Here is a 17,695-nt window from a genome sequence, read left to right on the forward strand (position 1 = left end):
CACTGTCCTGCAGGGTTACAGTGAGTGCTTGTTGTTGGTAGGGAGGCGTCGTCAGCACGGCAACACAGTGGCATGTAGACAATGTACAGACAGCACAGACAGTACTGCAGTTCTCATACTGTTGTAAATGCCTCTGCAATAAATATATCACCTGTGTAGATTACATATAAACATAGGACACTACAGATCATTTGACCAGCATATCAAAATTGCAAATTATTGCATAATACTAATATAATTATACAGATACATGATTTTTTGTATAACCAACTGTATATATAACATCAACCTACTGTATATGCCTTAATACCATGTAAATTAAATCCAGGCATAAAGCTGGACAGTGAAAACAGAAAATCAACATAATTCTCTATTACAGTCTAGTTACCTCATATGCAGTGCAACTTTATAACTTTCTCTGCTTTCTCTCGATATCAGAACTTAAAAGATGAAACCATTTTCAGATAGAAGAACAACTAAAGGAAGTGGAATAAGTTGCTGCTAAATATAAAATAATAAAAATCTTCAAGTCTTTGAAGACTGGAATTAAGTAAACCTTTTAAGAGTGAAAGACTAATATGTTGTGTAGTTTAGATGTACTATTTGTGGACCTCACAGCCCCCTAGTGGCCGGTTTTAAAATATGGCGTTCAGGATGTAATATTCTTCATCAAACGTTAGAGGGCGACAAAATCTTAGTCTGTAGATTGAACGGAATATCCTTTTTAGAACGTCAGAGTGGTACATCCAAAAACACAAGAATAAAAGCATATTAAGTGATCTAACCAAATATTACAAAGAGATTAGCTGATTAAATTCACTAATTTGAAAAAAACAAACAAACAAACAAACAAACAAAAAAATTGTAAAATTTCTAATGTGCAGCTGTTGTATTTCAGAGTGATTTACAATTCATGTAACAATAGAATTTACTTACACTTCCACACTTATAGAGAAAAGATACATCCAGTAGGCCTAGATATTGTCTGATGACTTGAGCAACACATTGCATTGTACATTACTATTTGAAAAGTAGGCCTAGTACACTTCTCATGACCTATAGAGACTTTTGGTTGTCGACTTTCTGTATTTGTCAGTTTAGGAGAGCATCATTTATTACTTTAAAATATTTCTCATGCCACTTCTTGCTTTAAAAAAATATATTTTATGCAGTGTTTATGACCATATTACTTTCAAAAATGGTATTTTGATTGTATAATAAAGGGGGAGTGGAAGGCATTACAAAGAGATAAGAAAAAATCCTGAAAAAAATATTGCAAGGATTAGTGTGTAAAGGTTACTTTATGACTTAATACCACAAGATGCCTTTTTGACATTTTGGACGTAAATGTTTCTTTCATTTTGCATCCATAAATATGGTGCAAAATATGCAAAAAAAAAAAGCTTTTTAAAAGGTATGATTCAAAATGTATTTTCTCCACTGTTTGTAACTGCACGTTCATGTAGGTGGGCATACACCTGAAATTCAAAGATAAAATATTTTTGATATACTAAATGTGTGGCTGCTCTTCCACTTCATTATGCATATTGTCCTACTATATTAATCCTGTTATAATTCTTACTATTATGCCATTCCTAATCAATCTTATTACAAAAACTTTTGTTACTGGCTGTCTTTTATTGTCAGTAGTGGTAAAAAAAAAAAAAAAGTAGTTATATGAAATAAACTGGAAAATTATGTTTTCAAATTACGTTGTATGCAAAATTTAAAATATGTTCTTGAAAAGCAGGTTACAATCGAAACTAATAAATCATATTTGGACCGGTGGGTTTAATTTGGACATTGTTTATTCAAGACATATTTCTCTGTAACAGTTTTATTATGAAGGTTTAACCGGAAGTACCAGCTTTTATTTCTATGTTCCTCACAGTGGATACACAGACAGGGGATTCGCTGTCAAGAGGGTGGATGCCTAGAGCTGGTGAGCGATGTGCTGATTAACTTAACGTTTACTACCATTTTTCTTTTGTTTTACCGAAGTTGTATGGTCTCCTCTACGCTACGGTAGCACAGACTCCTGTTAGCCTATGCCGGAGTACCACTGGGCCGGTTACATTTGCTTGTGCTTGTTCCACCAGCGCTTACAATCGTGTCGCAGAGTGCTAGCCGTGTAGCTAACATTAGCTATCTCTGCTAGGTAGCTAGCCTGCCTAGAAACACTAATGCGTCCATTATCGGACGTATCTCACTCCAACATAAATAATTACATTTTTCCTTCAACATTTATGTATTAGACCCACATAAACATGCGGGCAAATGTTTTCGAAGGAGGTCCCCAATGCATTTGACATTTTTATGGAACTAGACATTTATATTTTGGTGAACAAACCCAGCCCATGTCTGCTGATGAAGCGCATCTACACAGGCTAGCAAAGGAGGAGCGATTGGCGGTGTCGGATATTTCTGTTGTCATTACCACTGGTTTTGTCTATGTGGGCAATCCTTCTGGTTTGATCCGTGTCCTGACAACGGATAGCCGTTTCATTGCAGGTAAAACAGAAGAAGAATGAGTTAATGGGCTTTAGCGTTAGCAGCGACCTGGTTTGACTGCATGTCCGATAATGGAGCTGGGCGTTATTGGTTAGCGGTCGGTAATCACCGAACACAAACGTAATGTAGGTTAACGTAAGACAAACGGACGACAAAGACGTGGTTTACTGCTCTTGTGGCAGTTTAACCTAAGTCCGGGTCCAGACACATGCCGGCAATATAGACAGGCTGAAAGGAAGATGCACGAGCGTGCGAGCTAACACGCCAGAGTCTGGTTCTGTGTGGCCGGTGGGCGCGTGTCAAAGTCGGGGCTGCAGCAGACTCAGAGTGCCGGGTGTCTACCGTAAGCAGACTGTAGTATTTTCATGACACACGCTTTTCAAGCATTTGTTGTCTAGATAAACAGGATATTTTTCTTCGTCTCTGCATATAGGGCTTTAAAAGGCCGTATTAATAGCTGCGACATAGTGTTCCCATGACCTGGGCCATGTCATCCCACAGAGTTTCGATGAAACTGCGCGAGCCGGGATTCTGTTACACCTTCCTGCTAAATAGTGATCGGGGTTTAAAAGTGTCTTTTAACGTGTACAAAACTCAGCAGTTCATTAGCTTTCCATCTCATTTATGTTGCAATATAAAGTATTTTAACAGTGTTTAGCTGCTGCATTCATATCCGTTCGCTCGAGAGTAGCCGCGCTGTGTTTGATAACTAAATATAATAATAATAATAATAATAACTTTATTTGTATAGCACCTTTCATGCAAGATGCAACCCAAAGTGCTTAACAACAATTAAGAACAAAAATGTAGAATAGAAAACAAACAAAACAACCAAATCAACTTGATTAAAAAAAAACCCAATAACATATTATCAAAGATATGGTAAAGTGGACCCTATTTAAAAGCTAGCTAAAAAAGATCTTTAATTTCTTTTTAAAAATTCCAATGGCGTTTGCTGTCCTAAGATCCAGGGGGAGGGAGTTCCACAATTTAGGGCCATAAAAACTAAAAGCCACCTCACCAGAATTGTTGTATATAGAGAGCAGCAGAGGTGTTGTAATCTTATCCTTGGTTGCATTTCACAGAAACATATTCATAAATAGTTATAAAATGCTTGGGCCATGCACCAAAATAGACACGGATGTAAAGAATCATAGTTTGTAACACAAGAGCAGCAACCACAGTGACTTTATATACATAGATGCACTTATTTTCTACAGAGGAGATATCTGGAAATACATTAATAAGTAATGTTGCCCCATTTATTTTGACGAGGGTATGCATCTCCCGTCTAATCAGGAATCCTGATTTGACATTGTGTGGGGAGTGTCTCCGGTTTTAATTAAATGTAAAATTGGCTAAAAGAGATGGCTCATGATCTCGGTCATTGAGGGTGTCTTTGCTGTGGATTTGCTGGGTGGTGTAATGTAATTGGTAACATCTGTTGTTATGATGTTGTCCATATTTTCCTGGTGAAAAACCTTGTTGTAAACAGAGGTGACAAATTAAATGTCTGTTTCGTGGCCGTTTTAGCCGTTCTGATATTTTCACGTAATGTGGGGGACGAGATTGATTTGCTTTCGCTGCCTAATAAGCAACATGATGTTGAAATTGTTGGGAAATGTGACTGTAAACAGCTATCACCTTTTAAACTTTGTGTTGTTGTATAAAAGTTGTTTGTGTTGTTTTCAGTTTAAGGATCATATGGATGTTGACGATGGTGGCTGGTTTTGACAGTGTAGTGTAATTCCAGATGTATAAGGAGGCCCTCATCTAAAGGTCACTGCCCTCCTTTTGTTGGGTTTTCCTGTCTCTGACAGCCTTTCATTGAAACAACCCTGAACCTACATGTTGACATCTGCCACAGCTGTGTCACTATGGAAATACGTGCTTTGCTCTGCAAAATTCCTGTCTCTGTTTAAACTCATTCTTCTCAATAGCGTATTCAACTGTGTGCGTGAGCAAATACAGCAGTTAGTGGACTAGCACTAAGCCTCCATTTGTTTCTTCTGTCTCTTTTTTTTTGTCAGTATTTGTCAACATGTGACATGACCAGTTGTAGCACTTAACCTTAGTCTTACATTGAATCCGGATGCTTGTGTGAGGAAGTCGACATACAGTCACAAGATTACTGTTTGCGTTTGCCTCGGGTGGAGCACAGGCCTGTCTTGTGCTTTACTGTCACTGTCTCCTCAGACCTGAAAGATATATTTCTTTCAACAGAGGAGCTTTATAATGTTTCTCTTGCTGCACAGCTTAGGATTATACAGATGAGTGATATAGAGGAGTCTCTGCTGGGGGAAGGGGTGAGTAAACCCAGACCTTGGTGTTATTAGAACCTGGGAATTTTAACATTTTGTGCATTTACGTTTACTTTAAAGACAGACCAATTTAAAGTTTTTGCATGTTCTTTTTAAAGGGAGTCTGGTTGGCTGCTATGTATTTTGTCTCTAAAGTTTGAGATTTTCAAGGTGATATCAAAGGAACTACAGGTGCTACAAGAAGGACGATAAATGTTCCATCCAGTTTGTAGCTTCCACCAGGCTACACCTAGCAGAGGTATTCTTAAGTTATTCTTGGCTTGGTTAGGCTAAACTTGCATAAGCGTAAGCACGTCAGGGATATCTTTAATCTAACATCTTTATCCTTTGACACACAAGTCTCCCTGGCATGACAATAAAAAACTCGACTTTACTTAAATACTCTGTTTTGATACTTTAAAGGAGCAATGTGTATTTTAAATAAAGTGATGTTTTGTTATTGAAAGATTTTTCTAATATGAGGCTTTTGTAACGTTTTGGGACTCACTGCTTTGGAGCCTCTTAAGTCTAATTTGTATGGAAGTACTGCAAAAGTGGGAATAGTTGCTGGAAAATCCAAACACTGTTGATTAAAAAGAAATGAGAATGATATTATTCTGTGATAGTTTTGCCTTATATTCAACCTCTGGCCTAAAAGATAGCTAAAAGATAGCAAAAAGGTCTGAATGCAGTTCCATCACCGTCTTAGATAACATCCACCCACATCAAGTTTTCGCGGCCTGTACATCAGACACACACAGGCTTGTTTGAGTTTGTGTTGTGTGACAGGATTTTCATTCGGATGCACAAAACTAACAACACTATTTGCACTGGTGTGAGGCCGGGGGGCGGGGGTCCTCTTCATCTGTAACAGGGGATGTTTCATCTACTATTTGGTTAGCACAGCTTATTTTGTACACCCAAACCAAATAGGCTATTTTCAAGACAGAACTGAACAAGATGCCAGTCCTCATCCAGAGTGAAGCAGCCAGCAGGTTTACAGATAAGGAAGGCCGGGGCTTGTAGTCTGGGAAATCTCACCAGTGTCTCCTGGGAAACCAGTTTGGCCTTAGTCTGTGGTCAGCTATTTGCCCCTCAGTCAAATGTTCCAAGTGAGCTGCATAAACGCTCATGCATCTGAGATGAATAAATCCCTGCAGGAAATGTGTTGCTTTCCTTTGCACGGGCAGGTCGGAAGTCAGGGTCAGCTACCAGACAGGGAATAGTGGAGCTGATGGATATATTTCATATGTTGTTTAAGGACAATTCAACAGTAGCTGTGATCCATGGGTTTAAACATGGTTGTTTACTCCTCCACTTACTCCTTACTTTCTGCAGTTATCCTACCTGTAAATGTATTCAACACGCATTCTCTGCACGCTACGAGATCTTTCTTTCTCTTGTATGTAAAAAGTTCTTTCAGTTTGTGACCTGTGATTACTAAGTTATTGCACTTTTTGGTACCTGTGGGTTTATTTTCCTTCGTTAAATATACACAAACAGTTTTGCTGTCTTCTCTGACCTATGTGGCACCTTCGTATCCTGTCTCATTGTGCCTAAAGTGGAGGAATAAATTCTTGCTCCTGTCCTTGCTAAAAATACAGCACCCTGGTGGCTGGCATGCAGCACAACCTGTAACCTCAGTATATAGCTTGCTCAATATAGGCTGAGAGAAGCATTTTCATCCCCACAGGTTGCCGCCAGGCTTTCATGAATGGGACTGACGTCAGGGCCTTTCATCACAGCGCTCACTTGTTGAAACCCACCGGCTGGGCACACTAAACACACACAATCTATTGTACACTGCTATTCTGGAGGGATGTCTGAGCTAATTCGGTTTGCAAATACTGAAAGGCACGTATGCTTTGTGCAACAGGTCTGGTTAGATCAAATCAGATTAGACTCCTTGTGTATTTCCATTATCAAGATGATTTCCCTGGTGAGACTTAAATATATTATTACATTTATTATTTCTATTTTTCTTCCCTTTTAACACAAGATTATTTGATTAAGGGACATATTCAAATGTGTGTTTGGATATGTGACACAGACCTGTGGGGCCGTCACGCATGTCCTTTGTTAGAGTGGCCTGTCTGCTATTTTTATTGGAGCCATAAGCTACTTACACTGTCTGTCATGATAGTACAGGTTAGCCTAATGTTACCCAGCCTGTTCACCAGCCCCCAAGTATTAGGTTCTGTCCTAACTTAGTCAAAAGTTGTTTGCCCCAGCTGCAGGAAATGTTTTATTTCTGCTTTAGAAAGTTTAAGTCGGCCAAGGTATATGCTCGAGCGAAGTATCAAAGTAAATGTTTTTAGTCCCAAACCCTTAGAACAAAAACGGGACCAAAACAGAATTAGTGGTGGGAACAAAACCAAACTTTAAACCACCAAAACATCTGCCTCCTAAATATTTCCAGGAGGAACACTATATCGATGAAAGAAAATCTATTCTTGCAGTTAATAATAAATGGTAGCCAAGGCCCTTTTATTTTTCTCTTCCTCTCACAAAGTCATGCAGCTGCATGTGTGTGTGTGTGTGTGTGTGTGTGTGTGTGTGTGTGTGTGTGTGTGTGTGTGTGTGTGTGTGTGTGTGTGTGTGTGTGTGTGTGTGTGTGTGTGTGTGTGTGTGTGTGTGTGTTTTCTGTGTGTGTGTGTGTGTGTGTGTTTTCTGTGTGTGTGTGTGTGTGTGTGTGTGTGTGTGTGTTTTCTGTGTGCTGGTATGAGGAGACCAGCGCCTGCCACAATACTCTCCTTGTGTTCTGTGGGCAAGAGGAGCCTGGCTCAGCTCCTGTCACACAGTTGCTCACAGCACATGTCCTGTCATTTGGACTGACCTCCTCGACCTGTCTGCTGATTCTCAGACTTTACTGTAGCTTATCTGCTCTGAGGAATGCCTTCACTGATGCTACTTAAATTAACAGCCACAATCTAACTTTTCCAAACCAAATAAGTAATTTTTCTGTTAAAATATATTTTACACCGACACATTTTGAGGAGAACGTATGGTTGGTTTTCCTGACCTGCTTTTTTGTGCTGGTTTGAACCCACATTAGGAGGGTTCTGGGGAAATGCATTCCTTTGCTTCATTGGCAACAGATGTAGGGGAGAGCATTTTTTCTTTGAGCTGAACCTTTTGGAGAGTCTAAAAACAGTGCGGTGTGGACCGTAGGGCAGCTGTTTTGCCCACGGAGGCTGAAATAGACTTCATGAGAGAGCTAATGTCGGGCCTGTGGCTGGAGCGTCACAGGGCCCGTGTTTGCCTCACAGTGGCAGATGGATAAGGAGCTGTCAGCATGGGTAACAGCTGCCCCATCCACAGCTATTAAGCTACCTAGCTGTGATGTGACAGCCACACAGATATGGCTGCAGGTCCAAAAGTAACTGCACTTGGTGTAGTGTGTCGCAGTATCCTGAAGGTTACAGAAGTGGGCCTGTGACCACAGGGTTGACTGGTCTATTTGGTCAAATCTGTGGGGAAATCCATGTGAGGAAAGTGTATAAAAAAAGGCAAACGTTACTCAACAGCTGGTGTGAAGGTGCCCTTGAGCAACAGCACTGCTATGCTCTGGTGGAGCAGCTCAGTGGCCAGTAGTACAGGGGTGCAGATGCACTAGGCACCAACCCATGTATAAATATTGTTCTCATAACAAAGGAAAAATACATGTTTGCATGCTCTTTGTAATTTATCAAAAACAACAACAACAACACAAAGCATTTGGAGCTTGTTGCTACAATGCCACCACTTTAAAAGTGCCCCCTAGCTGTCTGTTAGCTGCAGTTGTCCGCCCGAGGCTTGGCACAGGCAGGTAAATCACACTTGGTGCTATGATTTACTTCATACCCCCTACCCAGTGGCATACTTGGTTTGACGTTTTTGTTGCTGGCGACAGGGAGCTTGCTCCAGGAAACCTTAACCCCCTTCCTGTTGAAGCCGAGCAGCTGACATGTACGGTGAGTGGGGAAGTGGAGCTAACATTAGCCCGAAGCAGCCCCTGCTGGAGGAAGGACATTAAAGTGCGCTGGCACAAGTCCAGTGCATCCGGAGGGAGTCTCCTATCACATGTGTTTGTTTGGGTGCAATCTCTTAATACACTGTGCCCTGAACCAGGAGGCTGGCAGCCAGTGGAGCTACCCCACGAAGCCAGCAGGACTCATTAATATTGATGCCATGTCTGCTCGTCTTGGGAATGAAACTCTCTCTAATAACGTTACACAGCTAAATTATATTGGTCTGGAAAAACCATGTAACAAAGCCAGTGTACCACACTTTTCTTCAAAACAATCTGGCTTTATTGTTCAGGCTGAATGGACTGTGAGTCACTGCACTTAATCAGTTCCTACTTTGTTATTCTGTCTGGATTTTCACTTTTCTGAAACCTGTGATGCATTTCCAGAGAACTAGTTAAAGCCACATGTGTGACTCAATGCATACTTTGTAGTCACATCACACACGCTATATGCAAATCTCCCCAGTATAAGTTTGGATTACCATTGCTTGTTCAAACGTTTAGAATAAAGCAGAACGTTTTCTCAAAGGTTACTTTTTTCTTGAATTTTGCTCTTCAACTCAACAAGTATAAGAAACTTAATGAAAGTTAAGACATCCCAATTTGACCCGGGGCCTCCATTGCAAGCAAAACATTTATGATACGACATGTAGAAGTTGAAAGGTGGCCTCTCTGACCTGTTTAGTCTTCTTCTAAACAACATGATACTCATGCTGTTTTTCTCTAGTCGTCCCTGTAATTTAGCCCGGCAGTGTGAAAGTGTGAGAACCAGTGTGGTTAGCCCCAGGCTAGCTAAGCTCAGGTTTCCAGTTTACCTCACAGAAGGCTAATATCCTATTAACTGTGTCAACCAGCCAGCATTGTGGGGCACCTGGCAGGTTCTCACTGTGGCTGTAATCCCTGGGATTAAATGGTCTGATTGCCTGTTGCACTAGTTACCTGCTTTAAACTGGCATTGAGTAACAGACAGTTTTGTGTCTGTCGTCCTCTAGTCCTCAGTCAGTGTACAAAACCTGGACTTTATCCAGTGAGTATGTTGGTTAACGGTGTGCTGAATTTTTTGAACCTACTGTAAGGATGATCATGAACCTGTCTAACACTGATGCCTCTATATGACCTACAAAAGAACCAGACATCAGCTGGAAGATCGACTGTTTCCAGATAGTTATTTTAAATGCCTGTCTGGTGCCAACAGGTTGGATTACAACAAAGCGATTTACTGCCCACAGGCCGGAAGAGCCTATGTTTACATTCTTAAGTTTGGCACTGAGTAGTAGTATGTTAGTTCAAAGGAAGCAGGAGGAGATTTGACTCTTTAGTATACCATGCACTGCACACATGCACAGGACAGGATCGGCTAAGACACAAAAACAGAAGAAATGACTGAAGGAAAGAAAAGGACTGTCATAGCACAGGCAAAAAAGGCAACCTTGAATCCATTCTTCTACACAGGTGTGCTTATAATTATGAAATACATTGCAGGATGTGCCTGTGTATAGTCCATGATGCTACAGTGGACACTACTGTTATCCAACTAGTTTGTAACTCATTGCTTGCATGCTGAAAGTAGCTGTTTGGAAAATAAATTAGTATTAAAGGGAAGTCTCACTTTCACTTGCTTTTACTTTAAATGCTCACGCTATCCAGATCTTTAGGACACAGCTGTAGTTCTTTGGTCCATGAGAGTTTAGTGCTTTAACTCCTGATTATGGATAATGATCTATGGTGGGCAGCTGGTCACATGTAGTGAGGTGTTTTTATGTTTTATTAATGAATTTACAGGACAGCCTCAATGAGTTTGGGTTAGCAGAAAAATAAGGAAATTATTATTATTAATTATTATTAAGGAGAATTAAAGGATGTAAAACAGGAGCCAGCTGTGACTGAATGACAATATCTGACAGCGGAAACAGAATTTTGACAAAGTTTGACAAATAATTTTTAATTAATGTAACAAGGTCCGGTGGTGATGATGATTCTAAATATCGAATCGTTGCATCCCTGCGGATATTAGGATCTTGAAAAAGTATTTACCATCATACGTCGGGAACCAATCTCTTATTGAGAGGAAAATAATTGAATAAGTTAGTTCAGCAGTTTTTGTTTCATGGAAAGTCCTAAGCTTTGTTCAGAAAACCTTGGGGTCATCATAGCCTAAAAAACTTGAAAAATTAGCAGCAACTAACACTGACAGAGGTAGTGTTGTTGGAGAGCCCATAAGCAAGTGAAGAAGTCATTGATTCCCATGAAAGTTTCCATTCATGTGTTTGAGGATGTAGAACTCATTTGTGCAACTTTTTTGAAATAATAAGTTATTTGTCAACACTTTTCCTGCAACCTAAGGGTTAAAAAATGGGAAGCACATCTCTGTTGTCCTCTCACGAGGAGGTCACCAGTTTCCCTTGGCTCTTGGTTTCCTCTTTACAGCCAGGGACAGATGAGGGCGGGCTGATCTTTGCTGGGCCTACCCCTGTGTTTGTTAAAGGAAGTGAGGTTTGAAGGTCAGGAAGAACGTCGGCGGGGAGGCATTATGGAAGCTCCGCCACCAGACTAGATAGTGATCTTTCCAAAAGTTGTTTTCCTGACTCATCCCAAAACACAGAAGCGTTCAGCGTGGTGCTACGAGATAAGAGAGTCTGAATGTTCCACAAAACGATAGGCCTGCTGTGTAGTGAGCCGTGTATCTGACAGATTAGTCTGTCATGTTGATGTTTGCTGTATCATTGAGTGTAATATTATCACAAGTGTGTCTGTATCAACTTCAGTGCCACCAGGGCTTTACAAAGCAAAGGAACAGGTTTACTGATGGACTGTTTACTTTGACAACTACACCCACTAGCCTGCAGATTAACACAGAATCCACATATGGAGTCTAGTTTCCCCCTTTTACCTTTTCTACCTCAGATAAATCCTGTTTCCCCTCAGGAAAAAATCTCAGTTTCTGCTGGATTAATACTGCAAACAAAATACCTTCTTCACAAGTTTTAGATGATTTTTCTTTCTTGATAGCTTCAAAGACACAGAGCTGCTTCATACAGTTTGCATGTTGCATTTTAAATGACTGTAGTTATTCCTAGGGATGGGTTTCGTTAAGATTCTAACAGTATTACTGCTCTTATCAATACTGCTTAACGATCCGGTACTTTAACGGTATTCTTATCGGTTCTTTTTGTTATTTTAAGAAGAGAACTAAGATTGCTTTATTTTTGAAAAGGTAAAATAAACAATTATTCACAACAAAAGAAACAGCAATGTTTAGAACAAATCTCTATTATAGACTCTCATAGTTGTGATGATGGAAATATAAAACTAAGGTGGCCGGCTGGTAGTGGGCGGGGCTGATCAATTTACCCGGTTCGTCTCATGTACTAAGTTTGCTGGGTAACAGCGTCCAGTGAGAAGTTTGCAGCACGTCTCTGCCTGTGTATGAGGCACATTAGACAGATGTTTGGACAGATCGCTCGTGTTTCCGCTCTTACAAGCAAAAGTGTTGTTGCACTTGTGGCAACGAGCACTGTCGGCATCGACTCTGGTGAAGTGTAACCACACTTTTGAACTCTCCGTTCTCTCCGCTCTCTCTCTCTAGTTCTCTCCGCCATCGTCAGGAGCAAGATCTCGTGTGTGCCAGTGCGTGTGTGTATGTGTGTGCGCTCTCTAGCGTGTGTGAGAGAGGTGCCCACGAGAGAGATCTCTCGTCTGGATTAGGAATATGCATCATAGACGAATGTCTTAATCTCATTAGTGAGATTAAATGTGCAAGATAACATTTTTGTAGCAATAGTAAACAGGAAATTCATTTTCTTTATTTCTCCAGTACCGAAAGCAGAACCGATAACGTTGGATGTTTATCTATACTGCAGTATTTTATGCCCTGGGGCCCGTTAAATACCGGGTCTCGGTACCTATCCTAAGTTATTCCTCATCACAATTGCCACAAACTGTTCTAAGTGTTACAGGTATCTGAAATGTGACCTTTGAGTGACATTACTTGAGAGATGAGTCCAGATTTCTCTTGATTTTGACACTTATCTTGGCCATGATTTTTATATATTTATAATCAAGCAAAAAGGCAAAATGGAGTCGGACAAGTCATGCAGTGCTCGGGTGCTGAATGTGAGTATTGTGACTCCTACTATGCATAGTTAAACAGACCCTGCAGTGTCTTCCAACAATGGCTTCTTGCAGGAATTTCTCTGCGCAGCTGTGTTCAGCTAAACCAGACACTGCCACAGATTCTTTTCAGCTCTCCGTGAGGTATGGTGTTAGTAACCGTCTAGAAATGTACAAGTTTGAACCACAGCTCTTTACCAAACTGAAATATCTTATTACCAAGTTTAGAGAAATGTGGTTTAATATGATCCGCTTACAACCAGAGCAGGAAAATAACAGTTTTTATCTCTCTCGCTCACAGTTTATGGTTGTGGTTCGATAATGGTGTAGCTACAATTGCGTCCATTGTACTTTATAACCATGGAGTCATCAGGCTTAGCCGCACAAGTTGTAACTAAGTTTAATCATTTGATAAAGAATAATACTGTAAGTTAGTCTACGTAAGATATAAGCCAGTCACACGTTCTCCTTATAGGGTTACTTTAAAACTAAAATATTGAGAGCCATTTTATCTTTGAGGGTTTTAAGAGTTCAGCAAACACAAATAAATAATAGACTGCACCTGCAAAGCCTGACTAGGCTGACACCTGGTGCAGCATGTTAATAATGTGAATAGAAGGCAAGCGCTACTATGATTGTAAAGTCTTAAAGACCAGCTCCAGTCATTTTTTAAGACATAAAATGCTCTGCTTGAAATAATAAATTGTGTTTTTTCTGCATAATATGTTGAATTACCAAGGCATCTCCTCCTTCTCCCTTATTAAATATTCCCCAATCTGCACAGTCTCCGCCCACTATGTGCTCCGTTTCTCCTTTTGTAAAAATTACAGCTGAAAACAAAACACGTCTCTGCGATCATTTAGTGGCAACTTGTTGAAACTTAGCTAGCTTGAAATGTAGTCATTAGCAGTAGTAACGTTAACGTTAGTAGTGAGTTTGCAAATATTACGATGACGGTTGCAGCTGGCTCGCGCATCGCGAAAGTGGTTGCCATAGGTTACACATAATGATATGCATAGTGTCACCCCGTCCATTAACGGGATTGGCTCCTTAGGTTTGTGACGTCACAAACCTGCCAATCTGAAAACGTGTTGTTCAGCCTGTCCTTGGTACACTGCAGTTTAAAAGCAGACAGGCCCAGCCATGGAGATGACTTATGTTGTCCCTGATATGTCTTGTAGCACATGAACAACACCACATGGAGATGTTTACAAGGTTAAACACTTGATTCTTACTGGAGGGGGGCTTTAAGAGTAAAGAGGACCAGCCACCTGATACATCTTATCTACTCGGAGCTGAGGGAAAGTCTAACTGAAATGATGCATCATTTTTTTATTCATAGTAATTTGACTAATATGACTCCATTTATGTAAGATCTTATTACGGTTTAGCCATTCAAATTTAGAAAGTAAAGATATTTGTGGCTGCACATGACAGATTTGCCCAGAGAAAGAGAAACACAGTCCTGTTTGTGGCCAATGGTCAGCACACACTCATAAATACTCTTGCTCAAGCTCTGTGTCCCATAAATCACAATTCTGCATCTCAATTCTCATAAATAAGGATTAAGCTATTAAAGGATCAACAATCCATGTTATCCGATATTGGACTGAGGATTTATTATTGTGAACTTTCTCCCTTTTGTGTTCAGTCAGTATGATTAGACCATGAGGATTTTATACTAGAAAATGAATGCTTGCTAAACCCACTGTATTAAAGGCACACATGTTCCTGTCACTCTGCAGAACATTCAGACTTTTTATGAAAGCCAAAAACCTAATTATAATTTGCCTATAACTTTAAGAACAACATAGTCATGTTATGGTCATGTTACTTTTAGAGGCGTCCACTTTATTTTGGTGTGTAACAGTAAAACAGCTCATCCTTCCTCTTTGCCTCTTTGACATGATGTTAACCCCCTCTTCTGTGTCTCTGCCCTTTCCTCCCTTAGGAAATGACCTAGAGGCCTTACAGATACATTTGTGCTTTTGTCGCTCTAATCTGCATCCGCGGAGAGCAGCGAGATCTGGAAGCACACTTGTTTCCGCGGTGAGTAATATCTACCTCAGCCAGCAGACGGGGGGGAAACCAGGAAGCGGCTGGAGACTTCAGACAGGCAGACAGAGCTATCAGCTGGCCACTTGCTCACTGCCTGCAGAGTCCTGCTTCGTGAAGAGGATTGTAGACGGACTGGATCTGTCTGCCCTTCGCCTCCCACAGCTGCTCGACCAGCTGGTGCACAAGGAAAGCCCAAACCACATCCTCTGATTCCAGCATTTACTTGTTTTTCTTTTATGTCTTGTTTTTCCTCCGTGCTGTTGACCAGTGTCTCATCTTCCTTCAATTAATTTTTGCTCTCAGCTTTTAAAAAGTTTTTGTACTTTTATTAGTGCAGACTGGTATAGGTTTATATATGTACATACTTATGTGTATATACTATACATACTGTCTGAAGAAGGATTTCTCTCCCATACTGAAGGAAGGTTAATGCACTTTAAAACTTTGCTGTCGTATCACTTAAAGTAAAGTAAGGAGTGTGACTTTTTTCTCCCTACTATGATCATTTAGTTGGTTTGAAGCTGGAAACAGAGAATCTGGAGGTGTGTGTTTGTGCTGTTCACAAGCTGGGCCTGACATATCTGCAGCAGGGCTGCATGTGAGCATTTCAGTCAGCCTGCCAGTCTTTTTGATCGCCCTCCAAACATCATCCAACTCTGTGCTGCCTCTCCACAAGGCACACTGAGATGAGCCTCTGGCAGGGGGAATCCTTGAGCTGTGTTTTTACCTAACTTGAACAGTCCAGGACCGTTGGGTAAAGAGTTTTTGTAAAAAGGTCAATATCACTTTGTGGGGAAACACGAACTAAAAACAGCTTCCGGTGCTGTTGCACCACATATGCATTGTTGTAGTGCGCAGGAAAGTAAAATGGACTACAAGCGTCGCTTTTTGCTCGGCGGGTCCAAGCAGAAAGTGCAACAGCACCAGCAGTACCAGATGCCTGAGCTGAGCCGGACCCTGAGCGCCTCCCTGGCCTCCTCTTGCTCGGCCTCTTCGCCCATTGGCACTGGGGTGGTCATGCCTGGCAGCTGCCACCCACCTCCCTCTGGTGCCACGACCGCAGTTGCAGACATCCAGCAAGGGATCTCCAAATATTTGGATGCCCTCAACGTGTTCTGCCGGGCCAGCGCCTTCCTTACAGACCTGTTCAGCAGCGTGTTCAGGAACTCTCACTATTCCAAAGCAGCTATGCAACTGAAGGACGTGCAGGAACACGTCATGGAGGCGGCCAGCAGGCTGACTGCAGCAATAAAGCCTGAGATCGCCAAGATGCTGATGGAGCTGAGCGCCGGGGCCGCCAACTTCAAAGACCAGAACGACTTCAGCCTGCAGGATGTCGAGGTCGGTGCTCGCACACAATCACACACTCTCATCATAACAACTTGTTGAACTCATTTATGTACCGCAAGATGTCACATTGTGTTGTTTAAGTTAGATGATAGTCTCATGACTGCCTCATGCCTGCCAACAAACAAAAACAATATTGACATTGATCTCCACTGTTTGCTCTCCTGGAATGAATTGGTTAAGTTCACAACCTGGAGCGCTGTAGTTAAGGAGCGCACACTCTCCATCACATTCATTTATATATGACGTGTCTTCTAGCAGTAGTGCTAAGATGCTTAGCTGCACTGTGTCAGAAGCCTGGCTCCATGAATCAGTGTTTCCTGGCTCAAATAAGATTCTCACGCCCACTGTTGAGCTAGTGTCAGGATCTGAGGGTGAGGTGTGAAAAACACTGAGGATGTGAGAAGAAAAGTCATCTTTTGTCACCGTGGACACCAAACCATCTTTCCACTGCACTGCATCTGCTGATGTGGAAATGTGAGGCATCTTAGTGGAGGTGTTGTTCATGTGAGCTTTATAGAGAATTTGGAGACTGATGAACTTAATGAGGAAAGACTCAGCTTTCCTTCTGTCTCTGCCTTCTACCTTCTCAAGACATCAATCAAGACAGTTTTGACTTTCTCTAAAAGTCCCCCCCCACACACACACACCTACCTGTGTCAGACTAATTAATTCCAGTCTGGTGGATCTACGGTCTTCATTGCTCACACAAGAACCAGGTCTGCACCTGCGCTTTGTTTATAAAGGTAGCAAGAAAAGACAGTGAACATATTTGAAAATAATAAAATAAACTAGCAGTTATTAGCATTAATACAGTGTAGTAATCCTTTAGTTGTTATACAAACCCCTGGCCCATCTACCCCACCCCCACCACCTTTCTGCTAAATCCAGGCTGTCAGACAGGTCAGGAGGTTCATCGAGCCAGGATGGATAACACATGTTGACACTGTCAGACCTGAACCTGAGCACGGCTCGTCTCCAGACACAGGTGCTCTTGCTTTGGGATGTAATAATCATGAATTGGTAATCCTAATGGAAGGTCTCAGAATATCAGAGTAATTCCAATTGCCCTAAACACTGTCTCTCATGTGGGGCCATTAGTATCAAAGAGATGTATTTTCAGCTGTACACCACGCCCAAGCACCCCCGAGCCTTAACCCCATCCTTCCTTGCGATTGCTACAACTGCTTATTTATCTACCCTTTAATACTCAGCTGTGAACACGTGGAGCTCCCGGTGTTGCTACAACAACAAGAAGATATTTACAGACTTGTGTTGTTACTGGGAGTTAAATTCAGTAATATTTAACATTTATTTGTTGCGTAGTGAAGTGGAGAGAATAACTCATTAGGGCTGCACA

General features: G+C 41.3%; 1 protein-coding gene across 1 annotated transcript in view; it reads left to right on the plus strand.

Moving 5' to 3' along the window:
• The first annotated feature begins 1,912 nt into the window (after positions 1-1,912).
• Positions 1,913-17,695, plus strand: part of garre1 (granule associated Rac and RHOG effector 1) — a 36,059-nt gene continuing 20,276 nt past the window's right edge. The window contains exons 1-2 of the mRNA XM_069659200.1: positions 1,913-1,942; positions 14,882-16,329. Of these exons, the coding sequence (XP_069515301.1) occupies positions 15,826-16,329 (504 nt within the window). The 5' untranslated portion in view covers positions 1,913-1,942; positions 14,882-15,825. The remainder of the gene's footprint in view (positions 1,943-14,881; positions 16,330-17,695) is intronic.

The sequence above is a fragment of the Semicossyphus pulcher genome, unplaced genomic scaffold, assembly GCF_022749685.1.
Source record: "Semicossyphus pulcher isolate SPU_LCO1_2020_fin unplaced genomic scaffold, fSemPul1.0.p SCAF_1, whole genome shotgun sequence".
In the NCBI taxonomy this organism is placed as follows: Eukaryota; Metazoa; Chordata; class Actinopteri; order Labriformes; family Labridae; genus Semicossyphus; species Semicossyphus pulcher.